Source organism: Pungitius pungitius, chromosome 18 (genome assembly GCF_949316345.1).
Source record: "Pungitius pungitius chromosome 18, fPunPun2.1, whole genome shotgun sequence".
Lineage (NCBI taxonomy): Eukaryota > Metazoa > Chordata > Actinopteri > Perciformes > Gasterosteidae > Pungitius > Pungitius pungitius.
The window spans coordinates 12,659,709-12,677,697 of NC_084917.1; the positions used below are offsets into that span (position 1 = coordinate 12,659,709).

Here is a 17,989-nt window from a genome sequence, read left to right on the forward strand (position 1 = left end):
GGTCATTCTGTTGTTTATTAATGAATAAAAAAAGTAGATGACAAGATTAATAAATAGAAATTATGAATCATTTAAAACCTATAAACTGTTTTTAAAAAGTTTAAATCAGTTTTATTTGCTGGAATGATTCAATTAACTAAAAAAAGAACATATTAAAATCATATATTGCTACAAAGCATAAAACTGTCAAGATATTATTCATTAGCCATATTGCTAAGGCACTCTCTGGCCCGCTTGGGCGGTACTATTATCTTTGAAGGAATACTGTTACTAATGCAGTACTTCTATTGATGCCTATCATGTGAATCGATTCCGTCTGTAATGGCTAGCAAATTGCGGCTGCGCTGCACAGCAATGATACAGAGGTTAATGCTGAGTGCAATACCCACACCCACTTTGGTGGAATTGTTATCTACAGGTTAACTCTTAGTTCTGTAAGCACCTTTTTCAATGTAACAATACCGGGCCATAGTGCTGATACAAGTTTTATTACTTTTTCACTTCTAACAGAGGTCCAGACGGGTTCCTGATTTAGGGGTCTAACTGTCACGTCCGGCATTGTAAACAAGTGTTAATGAAAAAAACAATGTAAAATTCCAAAGAAAGCATTGAAGCCCTCATCGTCGGCCGATTATCCGGGGTGGGGCCGAGAAAGGGCCTTTTAGCTTTCCTCGTAGTAAGTAACCGTTAACAGAACCCATTTATATTGATACCTTTTTAATAAAGTACTATTTGGAACCTGGTTTTATGTCGTTTGCATGATTAAGCACCGTAACGTCACATGGATGAAGGAATCTAAGATGCGCTTTTTTGTCGTCCATCTTTGGAAAATTTGTTGTTTCTGCAGACTGATGTCACTAACATGCACCTCCCATTGCAAACCACGTAGCAAAAGCGTCAGATTCCCTAAACACTGGTTTAGGGAGTCAGATTCCCCAAACACTGGTTCTCTTTTGCTAAATACAGAGGTCATGGAATCCAATCCAGCCATAATCTGTCCTCGCAATCCTGGGACTTCCCCGGGGCCTCCTCCCAGCTGGCTCTGCCTGGAACACCTCCCTAGGGAGGCGCCCAGGGGGCATCCTTACCAGATGCCCAAACCACCTCAACTGGCTCCTCTTACGTAAGGGACTAGCGTCTCTGAGCTGTCATGACCGATCCCTCACGACCATAGGTAAGGGTATCATCAAAGAGTGGCCGGTGGTTTGAGAGCTTTGCCTTCCGGCTCAGGCTGTAGTGCAAGTGCATTACCGCCTCCACTGCTCCAATTCTCCAGCCAAGCATATACTCGATCTTCCCTCCCTTGTTAAGAGTATTTGAATTACTTCACATGGGTAAGGACATGGGTACAGGCCTTGGATGGCCCCAAGATGGGACCCCCCCACCCCTTACTCACGTCCCGAAGTCTCTCTCAAGGCACCCGGTCATAGGCCTTTTCCAGGGCCATTAAACACATGATGAGCATAATCCCAGGCCCCCTCTATTTACTAAATAATTCAAAGAGCTGGTCCATTGTTCCACGACAAGGATCCACATGGCTCCATGAACTCTCTGGTGCCCCCTTTTGGAGAGAGGAACCACCACCCTGGTCTGCCACTCCGTAGGCACTGTCCCAGACTTGCATGCAATGTTGAAGAGGCATGTCATTCAAGTCAACTCCACAATGCCCATTGCCTTCAGAGAGACTACCTCAGTGACCTAAACAAGGCAAATTGAACGAGATTCTTCAGCCTCAAGTTTGAGAGTTCCCCAAAGTGCTCCTTCCCTCTCCAAAGAGGGGTCCCATCTTTACTGTACACAGCTTTGGGTGATTCCTAGTGCTCCTATTCTCTCATTGGCCAGGTGAAAGTGTAATTCCCTTGTTTACATATGTTATCAAAATGAGAGTAGCTCAATGTTCACAGCATGCGTGTTGTTGAGCGACAGAGCGAGAGAGAGAGTGACAGCGGATGCACACATTAAATGTTCAGTTAAGTGTCACACAATCAAACAAAATAGAGTTATAATGCAATCTGCCATTCCCCCAGATGGTAAAATTAAGGCATGCATGCGTATGGATGGGAGTGACATACATTATACCATGTGACGGAACCTCAACAACAGTCCTTGAAATAGCAGAACAATCTGCTTTATCCTTCGCCTTAGTGTGGAATCAAAAAGGATAGAAAAAAGTGGATGCTTTCATAATATCTTCCATGCAATTTGTAGAAACTCAACCTGAAAGCAGATTGTAATTGTCAGTCCAAAAAAAGATGAACCTAATGGTCAAAGATACTCACACGTTTCCTGTTGAGCGGCTTTGTCTTGATTCAGCCTAGATTGGCTTTAATGACACAAGGGAGAGCAGGCCGCTGATCCAGTGCAAGCAAGTGATAACAAAGACAAACAGCCAGCTTTGGCACCAATGGAAACGCAGACCACAGTCCTATGACGATCAGTGCGCGTTTATTATCAATTGTGCAATCAAGTGATAGCAATTAAATCACTTTTTGTGGGATGTTATCATTTTGTGACTTGTTCATCCATCTTTTGCCCACTCGAATGTCTGTTGGTGGTTCTGTGGGTGGACCTGCGCATGTGTGGCTCTGCTGCAAGCCCCTCAAGCCGGTTATTCGCTCTCTGGTAAACAATGCAATGCATGCCATGTGAATGTTCCATTTCCCACTACAAAGTGGTTTAAACACAACATAATCCCTCTGAAGCCCTAAGCTTGCAAGCACAAGCAACATTTTCTGACTTTGAAAATGCAAATAAGCTACAAGTGAATGTTCAAGTTGCTAAAAAAAAAACTTACTCCTCATTACCAAATTATTTAAGTCGCCAGGAAATTTCTATTAAAAGCATCTATTCAAAGAAATAGTTGTTAATGTATTTGTGCTTAAAAACAGTATTTATTGTATGCATACTTTTCTTATGAAAATTTAATACATTATCTTATCTATATTTTGCAACTGTACAACTAATTATAATTATATAAAAAACAAAATTTAGAAAAACAACTGATTAAACAGTCATATTATGCAATGTAAAAATATTAAATTATCTATGAAATTTCAAAAAGCAGAACCGTAAAGGAAAAAAACAAACATTAGATAGACAGTATTGTGCAGCCCAAGCAAAGAAAAAGAGAGCGTGAGATATAGGAGTATTAAGATCAACTTTCCACTGGAGCTCCAGCAGAACCAAACTAATCAAAACCTCATGCTTTTTCTACAGGATTCGATTACATTGGGGACATCTAAAGCGTGGTTGTTGAAAATGCATTTGCCATGAAACTTTTGACCATTAGCCATGCTTTTGGATTCCGAGCCAGAAAGAGGACTGCACCTACTGCCAGTGGTGCTATGACGATTGCTTTGGTTGTGGACAAGTACATGGGTTGAGACGGTGGTGTTTGCTGGACTGCACCCTTAACGGTTAAACTGTGCTCAACTGCTTCCTGCTCCTCCTGGGTCAGGGTCATGGGGTGGAGTTCAGCCAGCACTTCCAGAGCTGCTCGCTGACCAGCTTGTACTGCACCACTCATGTACCCACACCAGAGGGTGGCTGTCTCTGTGCCAGCCCAGTGGATCCTGTAAATCAACGCAAACAGTGAACCAAATACTGAACACAAAGCCCTGTGTTGCTATTTGAAAGAAACAAGTATTCTTCCCATAATGCATTTGAACATGTCATCTCAAGCAATTAACAATTAGTTTAATTATTGTTGACATTATGTCTCTGTTCACTGACATTTAGTGTCAAGTACATTTTTTGTAGTTGTTGGAACTGACAGGGTGGGGGGGGGGGGGGGGGTCTCACAGAAAAATAAAAATAATAGAACTGGTGCTTAAAGGTCAGCCCACCTTGAGCAAATCTGGAGGGTTGCTGTTGCAGACTTCAGGTCTTTGAAGCAGCCTGAACTGTGTCCTGCGTTGCTAAATTAACGAGTTTAACATTACTGCTAACTTAACTGCTCACCGTCAGTCACATTAAGAGTCACGTTAAGCCTTTGCGCTCTCTATTAAGACAATGTTAAGCCTTTGCGCTAATGCAGTTGGCTACTTGTATAACAGATCTTTGTTGATAAAACCATCTTGAAAATGGTGCTACTTCTCAGCCACGTTTCTTCTGCTGCCTTAATCGAAAACAAAGTAAAAAAAAAGTCTATAACCCTCATCAATTTCTTTCAATGCGCCGCATGGTTGTTGTCATTGTAAATCCACAGCCATAGAGTTGTACATACTGCTGACACAGCAGAGCTGGAGTAAGCAGACTGGTACAAATAAAAGAGCATAGCTAACATACAAAAAGAGAACGGAATACCGGCCTTACTGAGGGAAACTGATTGGCTAAACCTCCAATGTATTTGGTTCAGACCTAATGATTCTATGGTTTTACATCTGTTTACCACAACACAAAAGCCTTCCCCTAATTTCTTGCTTGAGAGATAGTATAGACGTATAGTTGATCACTAGCCATGTATTCACTAGCCCATCATAATGTACTACTATAACAGGTCCCACCCCTCTGAATGCACATTAGTCAGAGAAATGCAGATGCACTCCACTCCTGCACATTTAATCTGGCCAAATTCTTTCAATGATTAATTCATGCTCTGAACAGCAGAGCCAAAAGGTTTATTTTGGACTCTATGTACCAACTTCTCTCAAGCCCTATGCTTCACATGATGTCCAAAACACAAACAGGATGGACGTTATTTGCTTTCCATTATGCCTAAATTTTATCATAACTTAAATGTATTTTTTACAGGTGATGAAAATAGTTTTAAACATGTCCAATTTCTGATTTGTCCCTCTAACTGGTCCTAAAATATAAATTTGATGACGTTGCCTGACGTCCCCCCAAAGTGCAGGATCACATGATTGGACACTTTTGTTTCAGCTTGCTCTGTAACAGATTTATAAAGCAGTGACCAGGCTAGAGGGCAACAAATCCAATGCCAACTGAGACCAAATAAAAACAAATTAAGCAATGTATTTAAGAAGTTTGGTAATGCAACATAAAAAGGCACAAGCGGTGTAAAGAGAACCCCATCATCTACAATCAAACATAACGGTAGCTTACAGCAGCTGGCAGTAAATGTTGTAATGGGCAGCAGTGTTATATTGATTAATCTGATTGAAATAAGCACTTTGTGCTTCTAGTTTGATTTGATTAGTTTGGGTGATTAGAAAGTGACTTTGGCTAAGTGGAACCGATATCACTGTGAATATAAAAAATAAAATAAAATGCTTTGTTTTTGTAGATTGAGGATAAAGGTTAGTAGGTGAACTTGTAATGCTGCCATTTTAATATTTCTGCGAAATGGAGGATTTCTTATAGTTGGCAATGGATTCATCTAATCTGTAAAACAGATCCCTCTGAGCCAATGGGATATCATTGTGGCCTCTGCCCTATACAAACTATTGTGCTGTGTTCAATTTAATCACATATCCCAGTGGACGTAGTTTGATACTCTAATAGTGAATGAACAAAATGTATTTGGAAATAAACCGGTGCACATCATTATAACCTCAAACGAAAATACTGACCAAGATTAAAGCTTTCTATACTGCCATACACCAAATGACCAAGTGACCCAATTCAGTATAATAAAAAGGTGTTTTGTTTAAAAATGTCTATGTATGGAAATATGAAATGTCACATGAACAGTGTGATTTAGCTGTATAATATTTGTGATGCAAAGCTTAATTTCATAACATTCAGTAAAGTGCATCTCTAACAGAGGACCAACACACACAAGGCGTGTCCTGATGATAAACTTAACATGCGATGCAGCCTTTTTTTGCCAAAAGAATGCACTACTGTTGCTCTGTTTTAATGTCTAGTGTTTGTGTTCTTGCAGTCGGTTGCTGCTCTTACTGTACAGTCCTGTCAGTTGTATTCCCATTGAGATATACGACACAATCACCTAGGTACAGGAAAATAAGCAAGGTACATTGATTCTATTGTTTATTGTATAAGACGCTGCTTTGCTTTCAGCCTGCTTGTTGGTATACGACACAAAACACTGTGGCAGAATGGAAACCTCAAGGCTGTTTAATATACATTTTAGAAGCTATGCTGCTGCACTATGGGTTTGTGCAGCGGATCGGTTGTGAATGGTGTTTCTTTGAGTCCATGCTATGGTCCAAATGCTGTGCAGAGATAAGGCTTCAGGACAGCCACCAACAGATTTTTAGGTTAAAACACATTAAACTTCAATCCATTTCCACATTAACCTTTTCAAATCTTCAACCATTCGACTGACTGAGCTGACTTGCTCTTCCAATAGCATATATTTTTGTGCTGTATAAAGACAACTTTGACCGCATCATCTCATTGAATTCATTAGACTAACCAGTCTAACATTCTATCCCTTTATCAACTTTAAGGGGCCCACTAGCTGTTAAAAGCTCCACTGTGTTGTGCTACAGTAGCGTAACCCTGTGTCTGTCTGAGCAGGTGGTGTGCACTGGGTTACTGGAGTGTTCTGCTGAAAAGCTGCCTTCGCAAGGGTGATAAGTGAGAGTGAAAAGGTGAACTGTAAATCATTTTGTTGAAAAGGTAAAAAAAAAAGCTTAGGGAATCATCACAATAGGGTTAGGGTTATTCTTGTCATTTAATACATTGTAGTTAAAAAAATACTACCAGTTGGTATTATTTTTATAATTCAAATATTGTATGAACATTTCCGAATTGATGCCTAACAATGCGTAGACAGACACAAGAAACCTTAAAATTGTTGAATCACTGGGAATATCTGGTTTAAGCTGGTCTCACAATGTCCTTATATCCTGACAGAAAGAGTTTGGGAACCACTGTGATAAGGATAGGTAACTGTGATAAGAATAGATAAATCCTTAGGTAGCGTTGGAGTGCAGCTTGATGTACATATTGAGATGTAACGATCTTTAACCTATTTAGACACAGAGGGCAGTGAACAATGAGATTAACATATTTTAACCCTACTTGGGGGTTCCCAACAGATCAGTCTGGTCTTTTGGGATGAGCAGATGTCTTTGCCTCAGAAGCCAGAAGGGAGGAAGGCCTAACAATGAAATAGATGAATGGATCCAAACTTCACTGTGTGGACACACAGGGATGAACCCGTAGAAATAATTATCAGTAAGGGTCCAGAACTACTCATGGTAAATCATTGTTATTCTAGTTCTGGAAAAAAGAAATGTAAAGAAAAACAACATCGTTATGAAAACAGTTATAAACTAACAGAATCAATTTTAAAGTTTGTGTATGTGTGTATAGCTTGACTGAACTAATCCTGTTTTTGAAAAAAAATCAGCATCCTACACAGCGACTGGAGTGCAGAGTTTATTCTGCGTGCCTATTGCAGTTGTTGACTCAGTAAAGCATGAATCCACTGAGGCCAATATATCTGGAGTTGTTGTTCTTTTCTTCTAACTCATTCTTGTCTATACGCTCTAACCCCACCTCTAATTGAGTACGAAAGGCCTCTGTGTAAGAATCTCTCATATGGAGCACTCAGGCATGGTATACATGAGGATAATGACTCCTTTTTATACAATTTTTTTTTCAAAGACACTATTGAGAATCATTTTTACCCAAAACAAAATCCCATCATCCACTGACTCTACTGGAATCTCGTGGTGTTAAGACACATTATATTGAAGTACCACCAGTATTACTGTCAGTCCAGCACGCTGGTCTTCATTACACGTGCAGGATTTGAATCAAAGTCAGAACATGCCCTTGGGATCCATTTCCTATACGGGGTAGGAATGTGGATAAGGGCGACTCCTCCATGCTGCTGATTGAGTCACGTTATGTAGTGAGCTTCCTCTGCTCCCCACAGACTTAATGTCATTATGGAAATATATTACCTGCATCCTCCCCCCTCCACGCTCATTCTTTCAGCTTCATCCATTTCTGAACAGGCCATTGGAAATGGATTATAGGACGTTTTCTTTTGAGACCATTTCTGAAGACCTTCTGCGATTTTTTTTTTTTTTTTACAAATGGACTAATATGTGTCAGCGAAATGAACAATAACTCCCACGGCACATGTCAATAATCGGTAGGTGTTCTCGTGAGAAATTTGCAGTAAATAAGTATATTTAGTTCATAAATTTCACACAGTTTTAGTCTACTTAATCCTACATTAGTTGTGCTGGGAGCTTAAAAGAGAGGGGACTCTTTTGGGTTTAGGGAGAAGGAAAGGAGTGAGCCTGTGTTGCATTTGTGATCATTACCTGCCACAAGGCTTCCTCAGACTAGGGTGGTAATATGTTAGCAGGCCTGGTGCCATGACATTAACAGGGCAGCCCCCACTGTAGTCCTCCTTAGCCCAGTCCTGAAAAGAAGCAGAAAATACATTTATTTGATGTATTTAATGGTGCCGTTCAAAAACATTGCTTTGTTTCAATCTATGGACAGTTTTCAAATCTAAGAGAGTCAAATCCTATTTGAGCACATTGCACAGCCATCACTTGACTCGATTCTAATAAATATATATATTAATTAATAGCGGTCGGAATTTCATATCATAAACTGTTTTAATGACTGCTTCAGATGAGTGGGATGAAAGGTTTAAGTAATGGGTATGAACTATACGCAAATGTATTTCCTCACTGCCATAAAATTGGAACACATACGTGTACAGATTTTTTTCCCTTCACTAAACTCAAGTTATGCTTGTTCTATAAAAGTATGTATTGCGTGTTCCTTAGTACTTGGTTTGCAATACCTGCCACTGAAGATAAAGGTGAAATGAGAGACTGAAACCTTGTCTCTACATGACTAATACAGCTTCTTCAATCATTGTATTATGGACCGCAATATTACACTTTATGTCTTTAGGTGCTATTTATATGATGCTCTTGATTCTGTTAACTCTTCAGCCAATCAAATAGAAGCTTGTTGTTAAGCAGGTTCTAACAATAAGGATTACCCCAGAGCCAGGTATAGTGAAAAATACGCAGTATGCAGGTTCAGTAAATATAACCATCCAGGTCCCGAACAGGCCGGAGCTTCTTAAAAGGAGTGAGATTTCTCTCACTGATGCATGTGTGTCTGTCCTCCGGCCAAAAGTGAGTCCATCCCCATACAACACAATGTTAATAAACCCAACTTGACAGAAATAAACAAGTTGACAGCTCCGTACAACAAATGGCTCTGGTCTCCATAGAAGACAGGGAATAGCTCAATGCGCAGTGAGAGTTTGGTTGAGAGATAGAGACGAACGATGGATGCGCTCAGGGCAGATGAGTGATGGCTGTCGGAGCAGAGAAAGTAGTTCATTCATGTCCAGACTTTAACCTACACTTTACATTTTTACATTTACCCCCCTGCAAGACCCATGTATAAAAATTCTTTGTGTTTATGTTACAAATGTGAAACTATTAGCATATGTATATATATATATATATGTACACACACACAAAAGTTTCGACACTTGATCCTTTTTTAATTCATTGAGAAAGTACTGACAAACCTTTGGCTGGTACTACTATGTGTATATATAACGTATAACTTACAACAAGGCACTGTACCAGTGGCTTCTTTGGATTCACTATGAGTTGATTAAGTTGATGAGGATTGTGTTATGATTTGAAATAATGAGGAGCCTGCACTGGCCAGCTGGTGGTGCATTCTGGGACATGCAGTTTATTTTGGTGCAAAGTCAAGTTGTCAATTTAAAGCCCAAAATGTCAATTTATACCTCAACAGACACTACATAGCTTTAATAATTGGAATAAAGGGATAAAAGAACTATGTTATTTATTATTTTTGTTTACATCTGCCACTGAACTACTCACTTTTTCTTCATAGTGGATGAAAGATGCCGCCTCAAGACCCAGGTATTTGACCAGACTGGAAATCACAGCTTTTCTTCTTTCCCCACCCTGCGAACAGAAAAAAAATCCCTTTGCCAACGACACTCTTGCTCATCACAAATATAACGGCAAGCTGCAAACACTTATATTAACATAACATATTAACAAACCGATCCAAGCTGAACATCCAGAGCACCTGTCAATTTGAATAAATCATGTTTGGTTAACCTCCTGGTTTTTACTAGTTATGGGCAGAGCTGCTGAGGCGTGACAACCAAAAGGACCAATCTGCAGACATATGCAAAACTTTTTTCCCCAGCTATCGCTTGTGCAATAATTTGTCCCTTGATACACTCTTTTTATAATAACAAAGATTGATTTGAAGCATTATACCAAATGTATCTCTTATAGTCATAAAATTAAAACTCCAAAATAGTGAATCCAACCATGAACACTGTATAAGAATGAAGTATTGAAAATATTAACCAGCAACACTACTTTCCTCTCTTTACCAGTGAATTAGCATGGAGGAGGTAAATGATTTAGCACGTTTAGCTTGATGGCACGGTAGGCAGATGGCTACATCAGGCCCATGACTGAAATGCCAAAACACTAGAGACAAGTTGGGATGCTATTTATTTTTTCAGGTTAAGAGCAATCACTCAGAGAGCAGAGACAGGGAAGAGGAGATGATGTAAGCTTAGTGCACAAAGTGTGTGTTCAGTTAGTAGACAGCAGACAGGTGGCTATCTAGCCTGCTTAAATCATACCAAATCTGTTGTATCAAATATTTGATATTAGGATTCAGCCAAGGGAAAAAGGCACTCATTTCTGGTTTACTTTTCCGGCTTACTGGATACCATTAGCAATCAAAATGAAGTTTCTTAGTAAGTGTTTTTGTTTACAAAGAAAATATTTTACACTTTCTATGATTCACATCTGTGCTTTCTGCAAATAATACAGAAAAAGAAAGAATTGAAAAACAAAGAGTTTTCATTGGGTTGTCAAACCCCTTTTCTGTATATATCCCAGTAATAGTTATTGAAAGCTGGCACAAAAATCACACTCTTTCCAGTCTATATAATAACTTTATTTTCATACTATTTTCAGTTTTCATACTTCCCCATTATTGTTTTATATCGTTGGGAACTCTTTGTATTCAGAGAATTCATTTCTACACGGTTTTTTCCCTTTTCTCTTTCATTCACAGCTCAGCAATGTTTCTGCCGTTATTGATGCAGAAGCAGCTAACAATGTAAGTTGTAGTGCTACTGCTATATTGTTAATGTCATACAATAACAAGGTCTGCATTCAAGGGTCTCAGAAAATCCAAGTTGACACCCAGCAATACATTAATCATAGTTGTCATAATGGTGGTCCAAGTCATGCTGTAAAAGGATTCTAGGGCCATCTAGACTTTATTGGATGAAAATGCTAAATTAACCATGATTCTACAAGAAACTTCTCCAATTGAGTGGTGGGACTGACACTCTATCTCCACTTAGATTATACACATCTCCGAGTTTAAAGGTCAGCTCTAAAAGGCCCCCGAAATAGTGCTACAGAGTTCAGGGCAGCATTCACTGCTCCTGGTATAGACCTAGTAAGGCATATCTACCTATTACTGTTGTTCATGATGCAGCCATGCTGGACCATTGTTGTTATTGTGTTGATTGGGAGTCACCATCATCCCAGTCCCCAAGAAATCCTCCATTACAGGATAAAGCGACTACGGGCCCATCACCCTGACGTCTGTCGTCATGAAATCCTGTGAGAGGCTTGTGTTGACCAGACTAAAGACCATTATAGCCTCCGCCTGTTGGTGGATCACCACCTTCCTGACGGACAGGGCGAAGCAGGTGAGGCTAGGGAAAATCACTTGAACTGAATCATCAACACTGGCGCCCCCCAGAGAGGTGTGTTCCCCCAACTGTGCCTCCCCTCTTCTACACAAAGGACTGCACCTCAGAGGACCCGACTGTCCAACTCTTGAAGTTTGCAGACGACACAACGGTCATCGGCCTCATCAGGGATAGTGTGGGATAGTATAAATTGTTGTTATAATTGCTGTTAATCCAGAGAGAATGCAGATTTTATCTGATAAAGATTGAATATGTCATGCCCTTACTTGGGTCCTGCCCATCTACTACAGCAGATTTCCATTATAAACCTAAATATAATTAAATAACATCAACTTGATGATGCAAAAAATCTGTTTCAACTATTTTGCTCATTTACCAGTTTTATGCATTAACGGGATATTTTACTGGATGAAAATACAAACTATAGTTCATTTAAATCTGTCCCCACACCGATAATCCATTACCTCCTCTGAGCTCCATTGAGAAGCCTGCTGGGCGGAAATGAAGCCCACCAAGGCAGCATTACCACTAGGGCTGGTGGCATCGAAAGTCACACAGAATGGACACCCGCTGGAGGATCCCGCCACAATTTCCCCAGAGAGGCCCTTCTCTTTCCAAAAAGCCTGTAGAGAAACAGAGATAGTTCATCAGTTATTTCCAGCATTCTTGTAATCTCATACAGCAGCTGGATTCTCACGAGATCAGACGAATAGCCACGTCGGCAGGCTACAAGAAGTGCGTTTATCAGTGTCCGTACCAATAAGCTTCTTGTGAGGGGCTTCTGACATTTACAAGCTTGTTTTATGGAGGTGTGATGCGACATGAAGAAGATGAGCAATAATGGCAATGAAGGATTTTCCAAATGAAAGGGATGTTTGATACCATTTTCCAGACCGGTTTTGGCAAGAGTTGATCAACAGAAAGTTTATTTCAATCATTTTTGAAAGTGCACTTGCACAACTTCTCAGATACGTTGAGTAAGCATTATGACAAAGTTCAATAGTTCAATAACTGAAAGGGTCTTGGGCATGCAGCTCACTTTTAGTTATTAAGTATTAGGTCTAGCTACATTTTTCATATGTTAAATAGGATCAATCATCCTCGTATATTGAATATCGGCCATGCAATACATGCACTTTAATTATTGCTGCCGTTGGTTGTACCCGAGCTGGACCATTTTGCTTTCACCTATTTGTAAGAAAATACTCCAAATACAACTCCAACAAGTTATAGTAGTAAATATGTTATGCATACAGAAGTGCTAATGTACATTTCCTCAGTGAAGCGAGAAGCTAACCAAGAAAACGAGACACCAAATCCCTAACTGAGGCAAAGAGGAAGACGCTGATATAAGTATAATTTCTTTCAGACAAACCAGAGCGAAAGTAAGCATCCAGCATATGAATCATAATTGCCCCTTACCCATGACATTTGAACGAAATAATGAAATGACTACTTAAACTCCATTGTCCATTGTCATCCTCCAGGTTTTGGGAACCCGTTCTTGCCTCCCCCAAACTTCCATTTCTATCGACATCTACTGCTGCGACTGATCCTCCACGCTGCGTCCAGGGCGGCCAGCATACATTCAGTTGACGTCATACCACGTGAAACACTTGGAACTGCAGTCCCCGTAACTTCAATTGGAGGAAACCATTCCTGCAGCAATTTCTCCTAAGCTAAGGAATCAAATGGTTGCAGGTAATGACGTTAATGTAATCACATTTTTGTTGAGTTCATCAGAAATATCTGACAGATGTCTCTGTAATCCTGTAAGAATACGAAACTGTCAAATGATCTGACTATGGCTGAGTTTAACCTTGCTTTGGCAGTGATCTCATATGAGAAGTTGATCGATATTGTAGGTTCAAACTGATAATTAAGTACTTTATTTATAAGACTGTCCAACATTGGTCCATGGCTAGGTATGGCTGAAATATAAGATGCCTTCGAGGTCATGACACTTAATCTGAAGAGTAGTGGATTATCCACAGTCCTAAACAGACGGGTGAATTTAGTGCACTTTGTTCAATTGAGTGTTACTCTCTCTGCAGAGAAAACCCACAGCCCACTGGAAGTGATTGCCTTTTAGGCGTCACTTAATACAGCAATCTTAAGCAAGAGCCATTGCCTCTAAAAGTGGGTCTGTGTTGGATAAATCAGGACAAGTGACTATTACAAAAAAGACATTGCTGTCATTATTAGGACAATTGCCCTCATAATTATTCCCCAAAGCATATTGTTTATATCTACACTACTTGACGGTGGACAGACTCTGTATTGCTTTCTTTTAATTGCTTATGTTCCCTCATGGCACTCATGGCATGATCTTACAATTTCAAAAAGATCTCACATGTATTCCATCTATGATGATAAAAACAGATTGAAAACTGGGAAAGTCAAAGGTTCAACTGATTTTAACTCACTAAACAAACACTGGATTATGTCCTCTATCTTCTAAAACCTGATACCTCCAAAACAAACTCTTGCCAGTCATATCATGCCATGCTCTTGGCTCAGAACCAGACGTTTCCTCTCTGAACAATGTGGACTCCCTCCTTAAATAACCATTTCCCTGCATTCAGCATCAGTTCAGCTACCTCCGCAGCCGCTTGTGGGTCACTGGTCACAGCATACGACTGTTACCAAGGAATCATGGAGATAATTGCAGCTCAAAAGTCAAAAGAGTACTACCTTGGAGACTCGCATTAGTACCTCCATGCATGATAAGAAATCAAAACGACTGAATAGATGAAAATACTGAATTTGAAAGTGGCTGGCCTCCTTGATGTAGGTAGTGTGGTCTCTCTTGGGATGCTTGCTTTAATCCATCTGAAAGCAGGACATCTGACAGATGAGGTCCGGTAGGCTTGCTGTTACACATTGACTTATAGTTTGACTAATGGTTAGCATGGGTGTCTATCCAGACTTGGCTGTGGGTCCATTGTTTTGGGGGTTTGCATGGTGCTCGCAATTTTTGCTTAGTTGGCGCTCAGCTGATCCCGAGAGCATGTTGAGGGTGGAACCGATTGCTCAAAGTATAGCTGTATTTCCTTCTGTTGCAATGAATGGAAAAAAAGGAAATGACATGTTCTTGACTGAAGAGCCGCTCGCCAAATAGATATAATTAAATTAAATACATTTATCTGTTTTTAAAATCAAATTTAGTAGTAAAAGCACTCTAAATTACATGTTTCTTTCAAATTATTTTGTAAGGGCCAAACCAATCCACAATCCACAGGACCTTTGTTCCAAAGAGAACTATCATAGAAGCTGAGTTTTCACCGAGCACGAAGCATGATGGCATTCCTTCTTCTAGTCAGGACCACAGGACACTGAGGAGAAGAGGCTTAGCATGATGGACAGGGTTGTAGTTCTGCAAACCCCAGAATCATTGAAAAGGGCTCAGCTGCCTCACTGACCTCCCAGGATATATAATCACAACATTCCCCTTTTAGTAACAATGTTGTGCTTATACCTATAGCTGAATTATAAATTGTTCTAAATATTTTGGTAATTTTCTTTTTATATACCTGACGCTACCGGATTAGGAGGGCTTTACGCACATGCTACGCACAAACAGGCACCTTCAGTCTGTATGATTTGCTTTTATCCAGTAACATACGACTAAGAATAATGTGGAGATTCAGCTACTGCAGCTGTTGCCGTGACAAATTAACATTGGGGGGCATTGCCGGTAAGTGAGGAGACAGATGTGATGCCTAACCTGAGGCTTCCTCTGAAGACTTGGATAGAGCGGGAAGCTGGGGCTTCTATTCCCCTCCAATGTGGAGAAGATAAGCCAAGGCAGGAATGCAGACTCAACTATTTCTGCTAAAAAATGCGTTCAAAATGAAGTTCTTACACAAGTGATGTGACAAGAATGTCCCAGGGAACTGCTCACTCAGCTCAGTGTTTTATTAGATCTTCTTCCAGAGGTGTCTGCTGCCATCTGCTATCAAAGTAATTTGAATTTAAAATATTTAACGTATGGAGTCAGATGATAGTGTCCAATACTATACTCAGATAATTTAGCTATTTTATTCATGAATGAGGCCATTCAAATATGTATTGGCCCAATTCAATGCCATCTAGACTGTTGATGGACGCAAGTACCTGTAAATTCGGTAAACATTTGCCTGACATTGTTACTGCAAAGATGCAGGCTGTATCACTAGTGTTCGCGAAGAAGCGGAGAAAGGGAGAATCTAACTATAGAACTATAGATTTCAATTGTTTATCAGTCGTCCCTGAAGCGTATACTCGATTTTGTGGTTGTCTTATTTGGTCTTACAACAGACATACCTCCGTACCACAGTCAGGGTCAATAATACATTTAGACAAGCAGAGTGGATCAGTGTTGGACTAGAATTTGCCCTTGTGAAGATTTTAACTACAATTCTTGGGAATTCCAGATCTTTGGATCCAGCCCATGAAGTTAATGTTAGAATTAAAAAAGAACTGCCACAGACCCATACCTCTTTAGGATTGAAAAACTTTGTAGGAACTCTAATTCACACATTTTCACTGACGATTTGGCCACTTAAAAAGAATTGTTAAGGGGAAAAATGATTTGTTATATAATAATTAGGGTCTAAATTAAAACACAACTCATCTGACTTTGCCTTTATTTCTATGCATAATTACATCTGAAAGTCTGCACCTGGTCCGCTGACAGTTTTGTTATGGCCTAATTTTGCTTCGCTACGCTTGTATCGTATCAGTATTCAGAGCAGCTCAGAATCACAACCATTCATTTCATGGTGTGTTGGACATCCGAGGAATTTGTCATGGCGAGTGGTGCACAGATTGGACGATAAGATAAAATATTGAATTCACAAGAGAATAAAATCATAATAATAATAATGTATGACCATAAAAGTGTCAGGTGTATTTAAACATGAAGTATTTGTGTGGATTGTCCTTTTTTATTGAGCCTTATGTGAATTATCTGCATTTGCTTCCACCATTGCCTGTTATATCTCACATTTTTATACAGCGCTGTTCTACTTAAAAAGTACTGCATGTTCAGTCATTTGTGGCCCCCCCTGTATACTTTTCAGGAAATTACATTATATTCATAACTGTAGTTAACCTTTGTTAAAAGATCTCCATTCATACCATATAAGACAGCTAACTGAGAGAGAATCATCCATCCATCAATCAATCTTGAACCGCTTATCGGGGGTCGGGTCGCGGGGGCAAAGCTCCAGCAGGGGACCCCAGACTTCCCTTTGCCGGGCCACATCTACCAGCTCTGACTGGGGGATCCCGTGGGATTCCCAGGCCAGTGCAGAGATATAATATCTCCACCTGGTCCTGGGTCATCCCCGGGGCCTCTTCCCAGCTGGACGTGCCTGGAACACCTCCCAAGAGAGGCGTCCAGGGGGCATCCTTTACCAGATTCCCAAAACACCTCAACTGGCTCCTCTCAACGCAAAAGGAGCAGCGGCTCTTCTCCGAGCGCCTCGTGAATGGCTGAGCTTCTCACCCTATCTCTAAGGGAGACGCCAGCCACTCTCCTGAGGAAACCCATATCGCCCGCTTGTACCCGTGACCTAGTTCTTTCGGTCATGACCCATCCTTCATGACCATAGGTGAGGGTGGGAATGAAGATTGTCCGGTAGATCGAGAGCTTTGTCTTCTGGCTCAGCTCTCTTTTTGACACAACGGTGCGGTAAAGCGACTGCTCCGATTCTCCGGCCAAGCTCACACTCCATCTTCCTCTCACTCGTGAACAAGACCCCGAGGTACTTGAACTCCTTCACTTGGGGTAAGGACACATTCCCTACCCGGAGTAGGCAACCCATCGGTTTCCTGCTCAGAACCATGGCCTCAGATTTAGAGGTGAGAGAGAATCCAATTTTAAAAAAGGGTATTGGTAAGACACCAAGGCACAGATCTAAGCACTAATGACATTACCTTCAGTAAAGTACACACATCTACCAAAAGGTGCACAAACATTTTGTTAATAACTGACAGTCCTGTGCCCTTCCAAAAGGCACAGTACAGACGCTCAGCCTTACATTTCAAGATCTCCCACCTGTCTATAGGCTTGGGAGAAGCACCCTAACATGTTTAGCTCGGGATGGCAGCGTGCAACATGCCGATGCACACAGGAAAGAGAACCTTTTGTCTTCCTTTCCACCAAATCAAACATATACAGTATATAATAAACCTGCCCGGAATGTCGAGTTGGTAAACCAACCAGCATCCCGACAGCTCAGTTGTGTCCTCCATCATTAATAGGTGTCCCATTTGAGCGATTCGGCATGGACCTCATCGGGGGAGTATGTGACTGACTACTGAGTACCGTTACTAGTTGATGGG

General features: G+C 40.6%; 1 protein-coding gene across 2 annotated transcripts in view; it reads right to left on the reverse strand.

The window, feature by feature from the left end:
* Positions 1-194: 194 nt before the first annotated feature.
* Positions 195-17,989, reverse strand: part of si:ch211-127i16.2 (probable flavin-containing monoamine oxidase A) — a 31,704-nt gene continuing 13,909 nt past the window's right edge. Inside the window, exons 8-11 of one of the 2 annotated variants that reach the window (XM_037483889.2) lie at positions 12,124-12,282; positions 9,780-9,866; positions 8,214-8,314; positions 195-3,572 (exon numbers count right to left, since the gene is read on the reverse strand). In XM_037483889.2, coding sequence (XP_037339786.2) covers positions 3,239-3,572; positions 8,214-8,314; positions 9,780-9,866; positions 12,124-12,282 — 681 coding nt within the window. In that variant the 3' untranslated portion in view covers positions 195-3,238. The remainder of the gene's footprint in view (positions 3,573-8,213; positions 8,315-9,779; positions 9,867-12,123; positions 12,283-17,989) is intronic. The other variant, XM_037483887.2, reaches the window with a different exon arrangement.